General features: G+C 39.4%; 1 protein-coding gene across 1 annotated transcript in view; it reads right to left on the bottom strand.

Annotated features, from left to right (window-relative positions):
• The window catches only part of thsd7aa (thrombospondin, type I, domain containing 7Aa), a 227,785-nt gene extending 213,936 nt beyond the window's left edge, over nt 1–13,849 (bottom strand). Inside the window, exon 1 of the mRNA XM_030147877.1 lies at nt 13,467–13,849. Coding sequence (XP_030003737.1) covers nt 13,467–13,620 — 154 coding nt within the window. The 5' untranslated portion in view covers nt 13,621–13,849. The remainder of the gene's footprint in view (nt 1–13,466) is intronic.
• Between the last annotated feature and the right edge of the window lie 7,200 nt (nt 13,850–21,049).

Here is a 21,049-nt window from a genome sequence, read left to right as displayed (position 1 = left end):
CAACATGAAATTCCAATCTGTCTCAAACAGCAGGAAGAAATAAATCTTCTTAGGATTATTTCATAATTGGTGATTGATTTCGAGTGAAGCCTTAGGATTTCTGAATATTAAAACTACAAGTCTAAAACAGCTTTAGCTTTAAAGCTTAGAAAACACATGTCTAAGTCTCTTATTACATTATTAAGATACCCATACGCATTTTTATATTCTCATCAAGTGACTGTGCACTGCCGTTAGCAAAGCCTAAGGCGAGTAAACTTAGTCCATCTGTCCATGTTTAGCAGAGGATTATATATCATTATTTTGAGAGATCTTTTAACTTGATGTACTCGTTGATGCATGATAGCGGCACAGGCTAAAATAGTTCTGTGCAAAAACCACCTTCAGCTTTGTTGTTTTTGCAGGGTTGTACTGAGCACACATATTTATTTGTCAGTGCCTTTTACTTAGACACAGCAACACAACACATGAAAAATGTGCACAGCATTAAAATAACACACACAAATCAAGACTAAACAGCTCCTCCAGGCTAAAGTCATTATTTAGTGTGACCTCTGTTCCCATGACACAAAATAACCCAAACTGTAACAAAATAAAGACATGTTAAGAGCAAAGGGAGGTCATACTAAATACTTGACACTGGCTTGTTGAATCTATTTTTTCCCCAAAAACATTTGTTTTTTTCAAGGTTTTAAGGTTGTTTCTTGAAACAGAAACTTAAAATTATATATGTGGTCATTATAACTTTACTAAAACAACAAATTTCATAATGATCCATCCTTTCACACTGTTCTGTACAATTAAATCTAGTGATGTCCCGATCTGGATTTTTTTGCTTCCAATCCAATCTCATGTTTTTTTTAGGATTAGTTTTGTCGATATCGATCCAATACCAACTTTTTAAAATGAAATTTTCATTTAAATCTGGAGTCATTATTTATAGGTTATTATGCTATTATTTTACTTGAGATCACAATTGGGCTGAATGCGGAACCTGAACTAAAACAACTATGACACCTTTGACTCTTAGTAACTTTAGTATAATTTTTGCACTTTCCAAATTCATACTGTGGGACAAATTAGAACCTTTGGCAGGCCGGTTTTGGCCCGGGGGGCGTATGTTTGCCACTGCAGTAGTGCGTCTACGGACACGTCTGTCCAGGTATTATATGGGGGTGCGTTCCATGCTGTACATTAGTGATGCACAGATCAGCGGGTTACTCACGGGTCAGGTTAGGGTGGGTCAAAGGAATGTCAATTTATTTGCAGGGCGGGTTGGGTCGGGTCAGATAATTCCACAAAAGCCCAGCAGGTTGAAAAAAAACCAGACTCGAGCATCGGTACCTCATAATGAGTACACACAGACCATAAAGTGAAAGTGAAACATAAAGACGTTTTACTAATTCCTCTGAGCCTCCTGCTGTTGTGCAGCTCATTTTCCTTTTCCCTACCTTTGGAAACTTTAATTTGAGTGGGCAGGATGTTTGTTTGCCCCCCCTACCCCCAGAAATGGGCCCGGATTAGCGCAATCTCGTGACTAAATTTGATCCGATCAGATCTTCTAAAAAATGCCAGATCGGCAGGGACATCCCAAATTAAATCTATTGTTGATCATGATTCATGGTTCCCAGAGGATAAACTCTCTGTTTTTGGTGATGGTGACTGGCTTTAGTTCCAATGAGGAGGACAAAAGTACCCTGTTGCGCATAATAAATAAACTTAAAGGACAAGATCTACACTGCTTTTCTGAGCACAAAACATCTGCATTTAAGTCAAAAAAAAATACTGCATGTAATTCACAGAAAGGGGAGAATTTCCTACAAACTGGGCTGTCAACCAGATCGTGAGAGTATTGCGCCTGTGTCATTGGGCACAAATGCAAATAAGAGAATGTGTTATTTGCACAGATGTAAATTAAGGATTAAGGACATCCTTTATATACAAATCTTATATAAATCTTACTGCAATTACTGACTAATTCACAAAAGCTATGCAATCCCCTGCGCAATTAGGAGGCGTAATCCAGTCTTTGTGGATTTGGTCCAAAGTGTCGAATGTTTAGTGAGATCTGGTTGTGAAGTTGAAGATGGCACAGTTTTGTTAGAGCCAGTGTTTGTACTGTTGGGTCTGGGTGATTTAATGTTCGAGGGAACAGTTACTTTAACATAGTAGATGACAGTAATGTACCATATTGATTGATGTCACCATCATAAAGCAGAAAAATAGGACCAATAGCCCTGTATCTCACTGGCATGTTCTATTAAGAATCAATACAAAGTGGAATTTGTGAGGTTGTCAGGTTGTGTCGCTATGTTAGAGTCCTGTGGTGTTGATGCAGGGGATCAGTCTCCCGAAAGAAGTGGGTGGTACTTTCACTGGAGAAGAACTCAACTAGTTAAATGAAAGTCCATATGTGCTTGATAGTAACTATATTGATATCTGTAACCATTTCCATGTTATAAACCATCAAAATATGGCCCATTATAAGTAAAGGCAAATTTTGAATATTTAAAAAATTCAAAAACAAAATCTCTCAAAACTGTGAATGAACTTTGTGGACATTGTTCCAAGGAAGCTGTACAAAAAAATTCAAATCAATCCAACTAGTAGTTTCATCAGGGAAGATGTTTGAAGAAATTGCTAACGAAGATGCCGACAATGATAAGAATGATGATGACCATCAACTAGGGCTGGGCATTAAAATGATGATATAATAATATAAATCACAAAATAACTTTTCCGCGATAGAAATATATGACATACTCGATACAGTTTCAGTAGAATTAATTCATCCATGTTTTGACGGACATAAGAACAGCCAATCATAATGAAATAGCGCCCCGAACCAATCAAGTTAAAGCCGTGTCAAGTTAGGCTGACACACACAGCACAGGTGTAAGAGCAGCCGCAGCACACACACTAATGTTTGGGGTTCAATGGGAGATAATGAGTGTTCCCTCAGGAGAAAATGTGGCCGAGAACTCAGGCGACCAGGTTACTGAAAAGTAGGGTGGAAACTGTTTTAGTTTGTGGTCTTTAATGCAATACGGAGGTGTACCAAACAAATACATGTAGCCTATATGAGGAACGCAAACACTCACCTTTTCTTAAGTTTCACTGTCGGTTTTACACCAGTTATGCAGTTAAGGAATGCACTCCCACATATATACCCCCGGTACTGTTTCATGAAGATGGTCTGTTCTGTTTGTGTTCTCTTTTAAAACTTGAAAGCTTGTGCCTGCTGGTCAGACTTTTAGTTTAGTTTTAAATATATGTGCCTATTTTATTTATCTGAAACAGTTGTATAATATTCCTCAGCACATCTGTCATGTTCATCCTCTGACAGAAAATAACTCATATTTAAATTAAAAATAACCTTGTGATGTCTTCACAACTAACTTATGAGTAACGGAAAATTTAAGCTTGACAAAATAGTGATTTGATTTATATTGTGATGCATATCAAAATCGTCTGATATGAAAAAAATTATCGTGACATGATTTTTTTCATATACAGCCCTACGATCGATGATAAAAACACAGCGCCTTCATGACAGCTCACGGCCTGTTGGTTGGTGAGATAAACACAAGGAGGAGCTGAACTGTTCGGATGGTTCTATCTGTAGATACTGGAAACAGGTCGTTCAAACTCAACCATTCTTATTTTCAGGTGATCATACACTAATGAAAACATAATTTTGACTATTTTATTCTATAAGTGCAATTAAATCCCAGTAAATCTTACATGACTGAATCTGTAAAACAATCTATTCCACATTCATTCGAATTTAGTGTGACATTTTATTGCCCCCAGTGGATAAAACCTTTTAGACTTTAACGATTTCCTTCCATGACTTTTCCATGTCTGATTTGTCCTCGGCGTTAATAATCGGTGAGTGTCTGCCCCACACACCTGTAAACCTACTAAATCAGTCAAACCTGAGTGTGTATTTTGTCTGCGCTGGCCTCTTGTCACTTAACAGACAAGGTGGTGGCCATGCAGTGGAGTCGCACTCGGATCGAACAAACCCCACTCCCGTGTAATTACTCAGCCTCCCCATGTCCACTGCCTGTAGGTGGGATACTGACAGCCACACTCCTCCCCCACTGTCAACCCTCTCACTAGGAGTAATGAGGCATGCCACACACACATACACACTCACACACTCTGCACAAAGCCCATCCCTGGTGAGTGTGTGTTATGTGTGAATGGGCGTTGCTGTTATTTGAGTGAGAAGTAAAAGAAATGGCATAAAATAGGAGGTGGGAGCGAGACGAATTGCACTGCCATTCTGCTTTTGTGAGGGTGTTGAGATTCTAAACTACCTGATTATAAATTCTTTTTGCCTGTCAAGTTTTTAAAAAGGAGTAATAAGAGTGTGTTAATGTTAACGGGGATTACAGGGACGATTAGAGACGGCAGACAGCCCAGGGACAGACAGACAGACAGACAGACAGACGACGATGCAGCAGTGAGTTTAGTGGGATGGTGGATGGTACATGCAACTGTGCTCAGCCTATACACACACATACACACACACATACACACACATCCCTCCTCCACCTGGGGCGCCCTGCCAGGCAGAACTGAACAGCTGGATGCAGCTTCTTCAAACCCACACAGAATAATGGCTGCAATTTGGCACTTGATGAATCCAAGGGAAAACAGAAATAATTTCACTCGCTTCCATTACGCCTTGATAGCACTCCTCCAGCTCCATCTGCAAAGGCCAATCTAACGCTCGAGTATCTGTTCATAGCAACAAATGTCCTTTAATCACTCATGAACATCCATATGTTTTCATTGAAAGAGGTTCTTGACACCAGCAGCACAAAAACAAAATACTACGAAGACATTTTTCTCCCTGGAGCAGTGTGTGCTGCTATGTACAGTACACCCGCTTTCCATCAATATGACCGGGCATTTTGGGAAACACACTTTTTCCCGGTCACAGTGAGATCAATAGGTTATCAGTTTTTTTGTATCTCTGTGAATCATGTACAGTCTGGTGTCTGGATGCCTTTGGCCTAGTTTAGCATAAATATTGAACACAGGGGCTTATCTCTCTCAAAAATGTTATACAATGTAACAATAAGAATAATGCAATGTCACTTATTCTTAAATACAACATATTAAGTACACTAGATAGAAGAAAATGATTTTAATGCTCCTTTTTTTGCAAAATAATTGGTACATTCACAAGCTAAAAAAAAAGAACACATTCATTTTAGCTCAGCTTTTTTTCTGTGCTGCTAAGCTCTAGAGGTATTACCAGGGGACCTCATGTGATTTAGAAATCACCTCCCATCTCTGTGTTTCATGCAGCGCATTCACGTAGGATGAGTCTGTGTTTTACTTGAATTTAATGATATTATCCCCGTATATGGTGTCAAGCCTCTGCTGCCATATAATCGCCGCTGAGCCTGTTGAAAAATTGGAAAAATATTCATCGCCGCATGCTGCTTTGCATGTCATCATCATGCAGGATTTGGTTCTTCTGCATGACTTGAGTTTGCTTTTTTCTGTGAATGGGTGTCCTTGCTGTGTAGCAACAGGACAACACCTTCCTGAATTTGCACCCAAAGTACTGTCAAATATGTCTTGACTGAGAAAGAGGCAGAAGAAAGTGGTGGAGACAACAAAATATGAACACAACCATTGAAAATTATATAGATGCTAATGCAGATGGAATAATATCATCGCTTGACCTCTGTATCTGCTGAAATGGGGTAGGTCATTTGGAGTGGAATTTCCGCCTTACAGATTGCTGACAATAGCCACTTTTAAACAGGGATCCCGGAAAAAAGATGAGATGGTGAGCCCACCTTTTTTCCACCAGTGACTGATTTCCACAGCCAAGCCAGAGGAGTAACAGAGGTGAGACAGACTGGACATTTACACAGCATTCTGGAATCAAAGTGGCGGTGAGCATAGCGGTGTTGCTAACCTCTCCAGAGTCGGCCCGTCTTTCACCGTTTCACAAATGTTAGCACGGATAGTCCTTCACCTGAAGTGACAATACCTCGCGGATCTCGGCATCTCTGCAGTTCGACATTTTTTACAGTTGCTTTGTCATTTTTAAATCCCCTCAACGCGGGGGTTGCACACGCAATACGTCATCAAAACGTCACACTTTGGCGGCAGAACGAGAGGTGTTCCTTTTACATAGGAATCATGATTCCACCTTTATCAGGGCTCTGTTACTACCTCCAGAGGTGTTACAAAGCTACGATAAAAGTAGAACCAAATGATCCTATCATTTCGTTTACACAGACGTCGTTCCGGAATAAAGGTGAAATATTCCTGCAACAAAAGTGCTGTGTAAAAGGGGCTAATAAGAGGTTCACATGGGACTAAGATCACAGATAACCTCTACAATTATTACAAATTAGCACAGATCCCAAGTTAATACAAGCCCTGTGCAAATGGTGTTTAGTGAAGACTATACTAGCAGGCTGGTTGTGGATTTGTTTCACCATTTGGTACTGAAAGGGGGGGGTTGTCAAATCATAAACCTCTGTATAGGTTCTTGGCTGGGTTGTGACCCCTTTTATACTGCACATATAAAAATATAGATGAGTTCGGGTTAACTGGTGCAAATCAAATATATGAGAATTGGTATCACTGTGTCACTTTTTAAAAGCTAAATCAGTCTATCCAGAGTTCAACCGCAGCTTATTAAATTTACTGGTGTAAATGGCTGAATTAAGCACTTGACACTTGATCTGGAGAAGCTGCTATATTTCACCCTCCACCCCCTGCCTCCTTTTCACTGTTGATACCCTCATGAGACCCCTCTCAGCTTTGAGGTTAAAGGTCACCTTCAGAGAGTGAGTGAGGGTGGTGATGGTTTGTATGCGTGTGTGTGTGTGTGTATGTGTGTGTTTGCGGGTGGTGGTGGTGGTGGTGTTGATGCTGGGGGGGTTGATTCTGTGGGGACATAGAGAAAGAACAAAGAGCAGGCCATGTGGCTCGAAGTGAAGCCTCTTCTTTCTTTTGTGCGCCACATGGACAGGAGCATCTGCAGCCGAGGGTCTAAACAGAAACGCACGCTGCCAGAGGACAATGCAGAGACACTGTTGTTTTCTGTGTGTGGTTTATTCAGCCCTAAACAGCCTCCATTCATCGGGTCATTCTTAGGCACTCTCCGCCCCGACAGGAGAACTGCCCCTCTCATTACCATCAGTCATTGCTCCCGTTTGTTCACATCTTTTCAGAGGCTTTTGTTACTTTGTGCTGAAGCAGGAAATGTTTAGCCCCTTGGTGTACGCCAGCGGTGGATGTGGAGGTGGAGGTGGAGGTAGTGAGCTGCTTTGAAAAGACTGAATCCATTGGAGATCATTAAAATCTTCACCACAATTTGTACTGAAAAAGACCAACTAAGTGAACTAATGGGATGTTTGGCTTTGAGTATATGAGGCAGACCAACTTGAAAGACGTGGGCAAAACTTTGATATTTGAGGTAAAAACTGCCCTTTTATGTTATACATCTGTGATTCACCGTTCAGCACCGGCTCTGTTGTCTTTTATAAACCTGTAATGTAAGGTTCAAACACTGTAAGGTCAAAAAGTGTTTAATGCTGAGAACTAATGAGTGATTCTGCAGATGTGAGGAGAATCAAATAAACACTTTCACTATTTTGAACATAATAAATGCAGAAATTACAATTAAAGGAAAGAAAAGAAAAAGTTAAATCTGGCCTGGTGGACTCACAGGACATTCTAAATTGATTTTTCTTCATAACTGTGGGTCCCTACAGTGTTAATCTCATTTTCTAGCTTCATTAATTATTTTTCATTGCACCCATGGTTGTATTTGCTAAACATTTTGCCACACTGACAATGAGGCAGAACATGATCAAGCCTTAATTTTAACTGGATTATATAAAATAGAAGGTCCAGCGAAACCATAGACTGTGTAGAATTAGTGGATGAATGAACCATGATGCCCCCAATTAGTTTGGGAAATGCTGTTTTGAAGCCAGTAGTTAGAGATTTGGCTGTCACCATGTTGGCTTGTTGGAGCCTGAAGTGACCATATTTAGACAAAAGGGGCAGGACAACGGTAGACTTAAGGTTGCTAGATTAGAGACATGGTAAAATTGTAAACTAGCATTGTGTAACAAGATTATTTTAGAGTGCTATTATGCTGTGTTTCCACTATGTGGTACCGGCTTGACTCGCATTTGCATTTCCATTACGTAAAACAGGGGTGTCAAACTCATTTTAGTTCAGGGGCCACATACAGTCTAATATGATCTAAAGTGGGCTGGACCAGTCAAATAATATAAACAATAGGATAAGAAGTTTTGAGTGAAAAAAGTAAATTCCGTAATGAAAATGTTCACATCTACAAATTGTACTTGAACATAACATGAACAAATATAAACCTGAAAATTCTTTAGTAAAATAAGCGCAATGTTAGTAATATTACGCCTTAGGTTATCATTTATACATGTGAATCACAACGTACAGATCACAGTGGATCTACAAATACACAAAACATTAAATAACAGGCAGAATATTATTAAAATTTCACATACTTCTCTTAAGACATTTCAGATATTCACATTTTTTTGTAAAAGGCTAGTCTGTAAATGGAAATATTTTTGTGTAATTTTACTGTTTTTACACTAAAACAGAGACAAATTTGCAGTTTTCATTATTTATAGGTTATTATGATTGTATTTTACTGGTCTGATCCACTTGACTGAAATGACTTAAAATGATTTTAACATCCTTGATTGTTAATATCTTCAGTGTAATTTTTGCATTTCACAGATTCATCCCAGGGGCTGGATTGAATCCTTTGGCAGGCCAGATTTGGACCCCGGGCCGCATGTTTGACACCTGTGATGTAAAAGAACCTGGGACCTGGTACCCGGTACTAGTTTTTTAGTCTTTGCTAGGCTGAGGTTCCAAAACAGGTGAAGAGGTACTAAAATGTCACTTGTAAATCCTGCAGACCACTAATTGGTCAGAGAGTGGTCTATGCATCATTGTGTTATCAATGCGCAACATGCAATTCAAATAAAAAAATTAAAAAAAAAACAGATTTGAAAGTTTACAGTAAATATACCAGTAGGCTAATCCATGATGACAGCCTACAAAACGACATCAAGGAGGTTTAGACAATTCTGTCCTTGGTGGCTGATGAAAAGATTCACGTGAGCTTGACGGGGCAACACGCAACGAGCAAATTTATCAGCAACTCTCTGAGCAGACGTCACGGAAGTTATGTGCAGCGTCGCTATGACGTCCAGGTACTTTAAAGTTGTTAGTATCCTGTAATAGAAACACTCTCCAGGAATAGTATCTGGTACCTGAGCCAAGCCGAGTCGAGTCGATACCACATGGTTGAAACACGGCATTAGTGTACCCGATCAATCACAACTAAAGTCAAGCTTTCTGTTTGGTAAATTTATGTTTTATTAAAATGAACTAAAACTCCAAAAACCCAGACTCAGCAGAAGAGTGAGCTGTCACACAGACCTGTCAATCCAAATCTGACATGGCAGACATTAAGCCTTTTATTTGACCTGAGATCTGATTAACAGAGGAAAACTGTAAGCTGGACCCCCTGGATCACTTATTAGAGTCCAAATAATACAGATGACATCAGAATGAGTACTGGGGGGGGTGATTGATTTAGTATTTTTACATAGAGGTTCAGTGTAGATCTATGAGAGTCAGGGCTTTTAAGATTTCAGATAACCGAAATCCCAACTTCCTTTAAAAACTTAACACAAAATGGCTTCATCCAATAAAAGATAAATTAAACGTTTGTGTTGCATTCAATTAGCATCCTGTGTTGCGTGATAACTCTAATCTCCAGCCTTCTGTCTGTGGGTCTTCTAAGCTCTAAGACAATACAAACCAGCCCTCTGCCAAAAGACATTACCCACAGCGCCAAATTACACACTGTGACACAATTCCATCCACATGTAGGTAGTGTAGAGGGACAATGCGACACATATGATGACTCATATGTTTGTTTCATGCAGCATGTTTGGTGTGATTAAACAGCAGCCATAGTAGCTGTCCACAGGGGATGATTAAATGGATTAAATACTAATATTTTTATAGCGCATTTAACGAAATTGTACTCTTTCCTTCGGCACTTCCGCAAAACATTGCTGGGAACGGAAATCTCCTGAGAACGTACCCCTCCCGTCCTCGTATTATTGTGTGATTTTAGCCTCTCGTCTGCAGCAGAGGTATGGATAAAGCCAATTTGTTACTATAAAAGATAATCCTCATCCAAAAAACAAACAGACAACAGCTCTTCTGTGGCACATCTGTCGTAGATAAAAGGTAGCGAAGAACAGGAAAGTGTGTTCAGGGCAAAGATCAGAGCTTCAAAAGGAAGGTGGGATTGCACACACACACAAAAAAAAAAAAAACATATCAAAGACAACAATGTGCAAAATGTGGCATCCATCTCCAGTATCAGTGTTACCATCCAGCCTGTCAGCGAGCCAAACCAGCACCAGGGAGCCAAGTGCTGACACATTTAAGCCAAGAGGAGGTACACACATAAACATGTCTATAGCGTATCTAGGTTAACTTTGTCTGGCCAATCTGCTCTGATTTCTCTACCCTTAATCTCCTCCTCTGTCTTAACACGGTGGGAGGCACAGCACATAATACCATAGGATTTCCATTCCTTTGCATAGGGTGTGAACAATAAACTGGTAAACAACAACAACAAACAAAAGCAGAAGAAAACATTTTAGAAAACAAAAAAAAAAAACATAAACCCCTCTGCTTAAAGTCTGCCTGAGACTAACAACAGCCTGAGCTATGTATATGTTTTGCAGCTTCTGGAAAGGCTTGATCTTCACAGCCAAAATTCACATTCAATTATATATTTAGATTTTGGAAATGAATACTTCCAGAACTAACAAGCATTCAGCTTCCAGCCTCCGTTCCTTCCCCAAGGGCTGGAAAACATGTAACCCCCCATTAAATGTCTTTTGAATTCAGCCATTTTGCTGCCAAAAATGAAAAGTCTACTCCTGAAAAAAAAATGGCACTGTTATTGTTGAGCAAAACAATGACTGTGTGAACAAAATAAAATGACAAGCCAGCTTTCAGACTACAAGTGGAACTTTCCATGATGTCTGGTGTTTTATTAACCCATAAAGACCCAGTGCTACTTTTATGTCAGTTCCCAAATGATTTTTTTTCTAGATTTAACCTTTCTTCAATGATTGATCTCGGTTTATTATAATATTATCCACTGTCTGTTTGTTTTTTAGGTGAAAATCAAATGTTTTCCTGTATTTAATTCACTGATCATGTAGATGTCCATAAAAGCTCAGATTAAAGTTGAAGGTTATTAAATCAGAAACAGAGAAAACTGATCACAACAGTGACTTTTTAAGCAAAAATGTCAATAACGGAACATAAAAACAAGTGTTTCCACCCACTGTCATTTATTAATCTCCATGGGTTTTACTGGTGAATCAATATTGTAGAAGATGACAGTATTTCTACGTTCATTGCAGAGCCTCTGAACGTCTAAATAGGTCAAATCTAATGACCATGAAAAGACGACAAACTGTATTTTACACCAATTATATTACATGTATTGATAGGATTAGTGGATGAACAAGTATTAAATAGTTTAGATCAGTAGATTCTTCTGGCTGTTTAGGTCTTTATGGGTTAAATACCAATTCAAACACAACCTCTAATTTGTGCAGGAAAACTTGATGATACAGGTGATATTATGCATTTTTGAAGTAGTATATTTCTGGATACATATTCATGGCATAAGCTTCAAGGTTCTGGGATTCCTATGGCATCTGTTTATGGCCATTTTTAGAAGCTATCATCAAAAAAACATCACATCTATAGAGTACAAACCTTGTATCACTCATGTAAAAAAGAAAAAAAAAAAGCATAAGATCAGTTTAATTTGGAAGTTTTCATGAGTACTTCTAACTTTATTGTTATTGTACTATTGTATTTTTTGCTACTGAAAGTCATTGAAAGTGCATTTATATGCCGAATCTGGATGTTGCATTAAGGATTTTTACATTCAATTTTTTTTTTTTTTTTTCTGACAAGTTTCCTATAGCATGAGGTGTTACAGACTGGAAAAACAATCTAAAGAGCAGAAAAATGAAATAAAGCAATAATTTCAAATTAGATTTACAGTGAATTTCTTGGAAAATTCATTCAAATTTTATTCAGGCAGATTATGTTCTGCACACTTTCAGCATTCCAAACGCAGATAATCATTAAAAAGTAAAGATTACGTTAAGACTACACCTAAAGCCGGCATTGATCCCATACAGGCGGAGCTGCATTACAAGGGCTGCACCCATTGATCAGCTCCTACTGGGAAGGGGGTGTAGGATCCCAGTGAAACCAGTACATTGATTTAGAGAAACAGAGAGAGATTAGGCAGTAGTGAAAAAGAACATTGATCTCCTGCTGCATCCGAAGGGCACTCCTGTCCCGATGGGTCGCTGGGATCCATCCCCCTTCTCTTGCTCCCATCACCCCTTCACCCCCTCCTCCTCCCTCCTCCTCCTCCTTCACGCTGCTCGCTGGACCATGCATCAGTATTGTGTCCTTCAGACCATGTGCTGCTCTCTCACAGTGAATGAGCCTGTACCGGTACGAGGCACCACCCAAAACAGCAGCAGCAGGAAGCCTTTCATTGTACTGCACAGCTGCATACTCATGTAACCCTACTGTACTCACACTGAAATCCACTCATCACACATCAGCCTCCACCTCTGGGTTAGTTTTTTCCACTCCTCAAACACCTGCATCAGCACAGAAACACCACTGTGTGTTTTTGCCGTCTCCTTAGCAGTGCGCTTGTATTTCCCCCCTCTAAGAAAAGCACCACATGCAGCTACAACACACACACCATTTCTCATCAATTGCACACATGTCAAACTGTGATAAATGAGACCAATAGCAGTGTGGGGCAGCCGAGGTGTCCCAGCTGCCTCAGCCGAGAATGGGTGAAGTGCAGCCAAAAGACAGGCAGAATAGCCAACTCCTCTAACCCCCAGTCAGGGGGCAAAGAGACATTCACCTCAGGGACTGCAGTAAATATGTTTTCACACTATACTGTAGCAAGATGGCTCCAATGCATCAACCTCTGCCACATGCAAGTCGACACAAACAAGACTGAGGGAACAAACTTTTACCTAAAAATATCCTTTGCTTTTGATTAATCTGCAGAATCCGTTCATTCAATCCCAAAACAATAAAATGAAATCCCCTCCAAAAAAAAGGCACATTAAGCAACTTCATCTGCTTTTCTACACCCTGCTGTGTACACAAACATTTACACATTAATATTTCATCAACACTCCTGGAGTAGTAGTGGATGGGACATCTGTCTAACAACTCAGCATCTCCAAAAACCCCTCTCCAAACCTTGGAGGGAGGTGATGAGAGCAGTGAGGGGGGGGGGGAGTGGAGGGGGTGGACCGTACCTGTTTGCCAGATGTACAGGGGTTTAGTTTCCACTGCGGTTTGTGCGTCCAGTTCCCAGATGGAGAGAAAGAGCAGCATAAACCTCCAGAGAGAAGGAAGCAGACCCCCTCTCAAGACCCCCAGCGTCCCTGTGGCTCTGCCGGCCAGCCTCATGGCTACTGCACGGCAAGTACTGTAGTTCCCAATGCAGTCAGAGGAAAAAAAAAAATAAAAAAAAAGAAGCCTGGCCACGAGGTAGAGAGAGCTGGACTGAAGTGTGAGTGCACCTTCTGCTTCTGCTTTGCTTTTGTCCACACCAATCCTGCTCAAGAAGAAGTAATCCCGGTCAAGCGGGGCTGAGGTGTCCTCCTGCTCTCCTCTTCCCCTCTGCTCCTTAATAAGAGTGAACGAGGTCTGGCAGTCATAAAACAAGGGAACAATAGATCCCTAAGCCCAGCCTGCTGCTGCTGCTGCTGCTGCTGTATGCCGGGTTGATGCAGCGCCTCCCTCTCTCCCTCTCTCTCTTACACACTCAGACACATGCACACACGCCCACCCTCTCTCTCTCTCTCTCTCCCTCTTTCTCTCCCTCCTCCCTCCCTCCCTCCTCCTGCTCATCTCTCATCCCCTTTTCAAAGCACTCAGTGAAGCTGTTCTGCTCAGTGATCGAAGGCGGCAGCTGGATGGAGCAGGTGGAGGTGTGTTTGTTGATAAAATGAGCCTCCGATGTAGATAAAAATTTGCAAAACAAAACAAAAGAGGTCACATCTATACTACACACTGTTTTCTGCTAATTATGTGAAAGCAATGACGAAAAAAAAAAAGATTAATAGTGAGTGTAAAAGTAGAGGAATGCTGAATTCACTGAATGTTTGCGTAAGCTCCTGCTCCTGTGTCTGCTTGAAGTCAGTTCATTAAGTTTTCATTTTTATGCAAATGATCCTCAGATCTACTGTGCCTTTGATTTGAATAATACTGTATGTACTGTGTATCTGAGCACTGCTGCTTTGCACCTAATATGCACCTATCTTAAAACTCCCCGCACCAAAACTGGTGGATAATAGGTTGTAATAATAAACTGAAGAAAACATAAAAAATAAACAAATAAATAAATACATTTCTGCATGAACCTGTATCCTGTCTAGTCTTGCTTACCATTTTTTTCCAAAGATTTCTTAAATTTAATCTTTCCATCAAAGCACTTGGAAATGGTAATCCTTGCTTATCAGATTGCATCAGCCTTCTTTATTCCTGCCTCAGTGAATGGTTTAGCTGGCTCAGTTTGACTCACAAGGAAATTAAGTGTGAAACCCCAATTTGAAGCGTTTCTATCTGTTGAGTTCAAGATGTCAATGATCCCTCTTTAGAAGTGCACTGTGAATTTCCATGTGCTTGTGTGAACTGGGGAGCTGGCAGTTTGTTTACATCAGCTCACTCTTTCTCTTAAAAAGCCAACAATGTTCCTGTTGCCATACATGCATCATAACAACCGCCATGAAGAGGTTTGGGGTCGGATTTTCCAATTTTCATGTTCCTAATTGCCTCTCCTCTGCTTCTCTAAAGCTGCAAGTATGTGCAACACTAACTCCTGTTAGAGTTAAGAAACACAGTCAGCTACAGCAGACATCAGCTCCCACAACGAACTCTATTCTAATGTGCAGAATCTTTCCTAAGCATTTGGTATTACTGACTCGTATTACTTTTTGAATAGTTTGTGTGTGCGTAAGTGGAATTGGAATTTAAAGCTCCAGTATGTAAGGCTGGGTTAGGAGCAGTGGTGTGCACAGACTTTTTGAAGGGCAGGGGCAAAAAGAAAAAAAAGGGCACATACAGTGTGTTTTTGGCACTGAAGAGGGCACTTCATAGCGCGTTTTGGCTCCCAAGAGGGCACTTTAGCACACATTTTGGCTCCGAAGAGGGCAATTTAGCACGCGTTTTGGCTCTGAAGAGGGCACTTTAGCACGTATTTTGACTCCCAAGAGGGCACTTTAGCATGCGTTTTGGCTCTGAAGAGGGCACTTTAGTGCATGTTTTGGCTCCCAAGAGAGCACTTCAGTGCATATTTCGGCTCCCTAGAGGGCACTTTAGCACGCATTTTGACCCCCAAGAGGGCACTTTAGCACGTCTTTTGACTCCCAAGAGGGCACTTTAGCACGCATTTTGACCCCCAAGAGGGCACTTTAGCACGTCTTTTGACTCCCAAGAGGGCACTTTAGCATGCGTTTTGGCTCCCAAGAGGGCACTTTAGTGCATGTTTTGGCTCCCAAGAGAGCACTTCAGTGCATATTTCGGCTCCCTAGAGGGCACTTTAGCACGCATTTTGACCCCCAAGAGGGCACTTTAGCACATCTTTTGGCTCCGAAGAGGGCACTTTAGCACGCATTTTGACCCCCAAGAGGGCACTTTAGCACGTCTTTTGACTCCCAAGAGGGCACTTTAGCACGTCTTTTGACTCCCAAGAGGGCACTTTAGCACGCATTGTGACTCCCAAGAGGGCACTTTAGCACGTCTTTTGACTCCCAAGAGGGTACTTTAAGACATGCTTAGGCTCCCAAAAGGGCACTTTAGGAAACGTTTTGACTCATACATGGAAATTGATAAAAACAATTTTTTTGGTTGTTCAGAAGGACCAATAAAGGCTCCAGTTTCAAAGAACGAGAATTTTCTGTCAATGATTTAATGGTTCAGGATTTACAGAGTTAGAACGAGTCCATTGTGTCCAACGTCCACATCCAAATCAATGTCCTTTTTTTTTTTTTTTTCCATTTTGCAGCAGGTACCATCCAGCTTTAAATTGCATTACTGTCATCTTCTATGTTTGAGTGTAGTGTGGACCAGAGTTAATCCTCTTAACTAAAATGGTCAAAACAGACACTAAATGGAATGAGGTAGTCCCGTGATTTCTACAGCCACCATAAGTGATGTTTAGGGGTATTCAGTTGGTAATAATAGTCTTCTTCACCACTAGATGTCACTAAATGGTAGACACTGAACTTTTTTAATCCTAACCTTGACCTAATTCATAAGGGCATTTTCTCTCTGGCACTTGCCATGTCTTGTACAGAACTCATGTTCATTTTGTTTTCTATACAGCCTCATTACATCTGCTGCACAGACAAATAAACTAAATTGGGCTACACATGCAGTTGCAGAAACAATTATTAGACCATCCTTGTTTTCTTCAATTTCTTCTTCATTTTAATGCCTGGTATAGCTAAAGGTACATTTGTTTGGACAAATATAATGATAACAACAAAAAAAAGCTCATAAGAGTTTCATTTCAGAGCTCATACCTATCCATTTTCCATGTTTTTTTTTTGATAGTAACAAAAATCACTTCAATTCTTACATCAATAGCTATGGCATTGTACTGCCAAAAACAGTGCTTTTAGGCATTCCATGTTTTCTTTTCTGTCTTTTTTAGTCACATGATACACACAGGAGTTAGTACTTGATTGCATAACCATTTTATTTGATGACTTTTGATGGGCTAATAATTTTTTCCACGACTGTATAACTATAACTATCAATTCTTTGCCTCTCAGACAGAACTGCACAACAATAATGGTAGTGCAGTAAATGAGAAGAGCAGAATGTTTATTTTTTTGCTAGACACATTGAACAATACTATTATTTGCTAAATTTCTTATTCGCTTCAAACTCACAGCTCAAAGGTGAACACCCAGAAACATCACAAACACAGCAAAAGAAGAGGAAAATGGAAAATACATGTAGGATCTCTGCAAGTAAATGCACCACCACACACTGACAGAAGTGTTGATTGATAGGTATTATTACCGCACAAGTCTACATATTGTATATACTACACAAATGTGTTTTTTTTTATTGTTTTTTTTTTAATGTAGCTACATATACTTTACCTTTAAATATGTTGTCACTATTGGTCTCTTGAAAAACACTGTGTATATACAATAAACACAACCACTAAATGTGTGGGAAAAAAGAGAATTCTTGATGTGTTTCAATTTGACCTTGTATGATATCCAAGGCCAAGACTTGGCGTTCAGTTAGGAGAGATACTTATTATTCATGAGAGCCGGGCGCAGTACTCAGAGAAAGCAGACTATAAATTTGATCAGTGGCAGGTGAGTCACTAAATCAAATGGACAGTGTCAGTCATCACACACCCACAAAGCCAACCAATTCAATTATTCTCGGAGTTTTAACATACACAGAAGTGGTGTGTTCATGTGGAAGTGCTATGGTTATTATTTAATTTACACTTACTTCATGGCTGTATTTCCCTGCACTGAACTGCCTTTTGCTTTAATTTTCAGTCTAATATGACTTTTGTTGAGTGGTACTCTCCATTCTGTTCAACTGAAGCCACAATTGAACATTTTAGGAGTGAATATACAGGAAAATAGTTTGGTTAGCCTTTTGCTTTGACCTTGGGTAGTTCTGTACACAGTTAGCCTCCTAAATTTACAGCTAATAATACAGAAGCATCATGTATTATTTTATTTCTGTGCTGCTCGTAGAAATTATCTGCCTGATTTACAGTTAAAATTTGTCTTTATTTATCTCATACTGGCCTGTAAGGCAAGTCCTCAGTTCAGTCTGTCTGATGTGTTCACTAACTACTGTTATTTGCCAGTTTACACAAAGCTTCCTTAACATTCAGAACGGCTAAACTCTGAGCTTTTGACTCATATTACTTTTGCATGCATTCAATTCATGGTTTGAAACTTTGACCATGTTTTATTATTTATATTCACTAACATGGAGGAGACCAGAAGACCATTTAGAACAGCTGCATTGTTTTTTTTTTAAAAAAAATATATTTTTATGAAAATATCCAGAATTCTATGTTTCAGAGGGATTACCTTTGAGAGATAGCAACATATACAGAAGAGAAATTAGGGATGACAAGCACCAAAGGAACATATGCATCCACTGCAGCCTTCAAGGATGACAGCTTTACTTTGCACAGTCTGTACTGATGAACATTTGGTGGTGTTAGCTTGCATATTGAGCCTGTTTGATGTGCTACTACATGTGCTAACAGATTCATAGATTCACAGATTTCCTGTCTTCATCTAAGCGTGAAATTTATCTTAAACAGCGCCGAACCATGATGGAGATCTTTGCACATCCTCAGACAGTCTGTCAGTTGAGTAAGTCGTAAAGAACAGTGTCATCTGCATACAGATTCTGTGAACATAAAGTATGCTTCTTTAGGGTATACTATAATTGGAATGGACAAAAGTAGATAAAAACCAAAACATTTGTTTCCTAGCTTAAAAATAAGACCAAGATAACAAACATAAACCCATTATTTTAACTTACAATGCTTCATTATTTCCCAACATGCTAGAGAGAACCTTATATTTCTACAGATACATACAAACATGAGGAACAGTTTTCATCTGTAGACTAATGTGTAACTATGTTGATCACTTACTGCAGTTTATCATTAATTTTTATAGTCATGTATGCTGCTGGGGGTTGTAAAAGGTTTAATAATTGATTTTTGTGTGCCATTTAATATTGATCATAACACAATTCCACAAACACATACATTACACTTGGAAGAATCTGAAAAATTCTTGAATTTTGATCACCAAAATCCAGTCAGTTCAGTTTCGATGCCAATTGAACAGGTGTGCAAAATTAGATTTGTTGCAGTTTTAATGTAACTACAATGAAGACAATTCAACAGATCAACTGGCTGACATCACCTTCTCATACAGGGTGGGGAAGCAAAATTTACAATGAACATTTAGTTGTTTTTTCTCAGCAGGCACTTCGTCAATTGTTTTGAAACCAAACATATATTGATGTCATAATCATACCTAACACTATTATCCATACCTTTTCAGAAACTTTTGCCCATATGAGTAATCAGGAAAGCAAACGTCAAAGAGTGTGTGATTTGCTGAATGCACTCGTCACACCAAAGGAGATTTCAAAAATAGTTGGAGTGTCCATAAAGACTGTTTATAATGTAAAGAAGAGAATGACTATGAGCAAAACTATTACGAGAAAGTCTGGAAGATACTATTAAAGAAGAATGGGAGAAGTTGTCACCCGAATATTTGAGGAACACTTGCGCAAGTTTCAGGAAGCGTGTGAAGGCAGTTATTGAGAAAGAAGGAGGACACATAGAATAAAAACATTTTCTATGATGTCAATTTTCTTGTGGCAAATAAATTCTCATGACTTTCAATAAACTAATTGGTCATACACTGTCTTTCAATCCCTGCCTCAAAATATTGTAAATTTTGCTTCCCCACCCTGTACATGCATGGATGGATCGAATAAACCCTCTTCTGTCCCTCGCTCTATTGAATTACCATTTTGAGTTCAGCCTCTGTTTGTTTGTTTGTTTGTTTTTAACAGAACTTGTGATTTACCTATAAAGTTACACCTTTTAGACCAAACATAGTTCTAAAATTTTAATGTACATAACACAATTCGACACCAGATAAAGAAACTCAAGTGTGTGAAAGACAGTTGATTCTGATATGGCGTTACACTGGACACAAATCTGGTTCTGCTTCACTGCATTTCATTGGAGTAGAACATTGACATATAGTTGAAAGCATCAGGAAAGGCTCATGAATGACAGATTACATCTTGTAAATATAAACATGTATTTATGTGAACCTAAATTACACATTTTCCCATCCTTCTGTATGTAATCAGTGATTTGCATGATGGCACCTCCCCAGGCCCTGCAGGTTCCTCCAGTCATTTCACAGCCATTAGCTTAATAAAAACACATTTTACCCACCGCTCACTGTGGACCCCAGTACAAATTAACCCAGCACTGGCCACGCTGAGCACTCCCTCAAACTCCCCAGATGGTGTGAGGCTTCAGTTAGTTCAGTTTCATGGCTGACACGGTGCAAAATGCTGTAAGATTCAGACCTTTTTTTTGGGTCGTTCATAGACTTACACCATTGTAGAAAAAATACAACACAATCAGCAATAAACAGGTATTTTACGGCCCTCTATGGAATGGTCATATCTTACCTACAAGTCACAGCAGTCGCTTTTCCATTGACCCTCAAATTGCACAAATATAACTTATGGAAAAATGACAATTTTGCTAAAAGTCTCATTTTTTGAATAAAAGATTTTGCGCTGGCAAGAGGTTTTTTTTCAGGTGTAAATGGTATATCATGCAAAATTGCAATGGAAAGACCTTTTTTCGCAACTAGAGTCAGGTGAATTAAAAAAACAGATGTTGATGGACGTTACAACAAGTGAAGAAGAAGAAGAAACTTGTGTCGGTATGTGTGGACACACCAGGAAACCCAATCATTTTTTAATTTAGTATAAGATAGAGGGGTAATATATAATAATAATGAATATATCTGTAAATCAACACCATATTTACATTCATTGCCATGTTTATGGAATGACTTCTCATGTCATCTTGCGATAATAAATAAACAAATCATCACATTTGTGATTTAATGGAAAACCTGACAATATGCACTTCTGTTTTTTTGACATTTAGTAAATATTTGTAAAGTTTTGCGCAGATGTCCAATGGAAAAACCACTAGTGATGCCTCAGATCTCCAAACTCAGCTCGCTAATTGGTGCTGAATATCAAAGGTGACACATTTGTT

This window comes from Sphaeramia orbicularis, chromosome 11, assembly GCF_902148855.1.
Source record: "Sphaeramia orbicularis chromosome 11, fSphaOr1.1, whole genome shotgun sequence".
Taxonomy (NCBI): Eukaryota; Metazoa; Chordata; class Actinopteri; order Kurtiformes; family Apogonidae; genus Sphaeramia; species Sphaeramia orbicularis.
The sequence above is the reverse complement of the archived record's forward strand: the minus strand, read 5'-3'. Positions and strand labels throughout refer to the sequence as shown.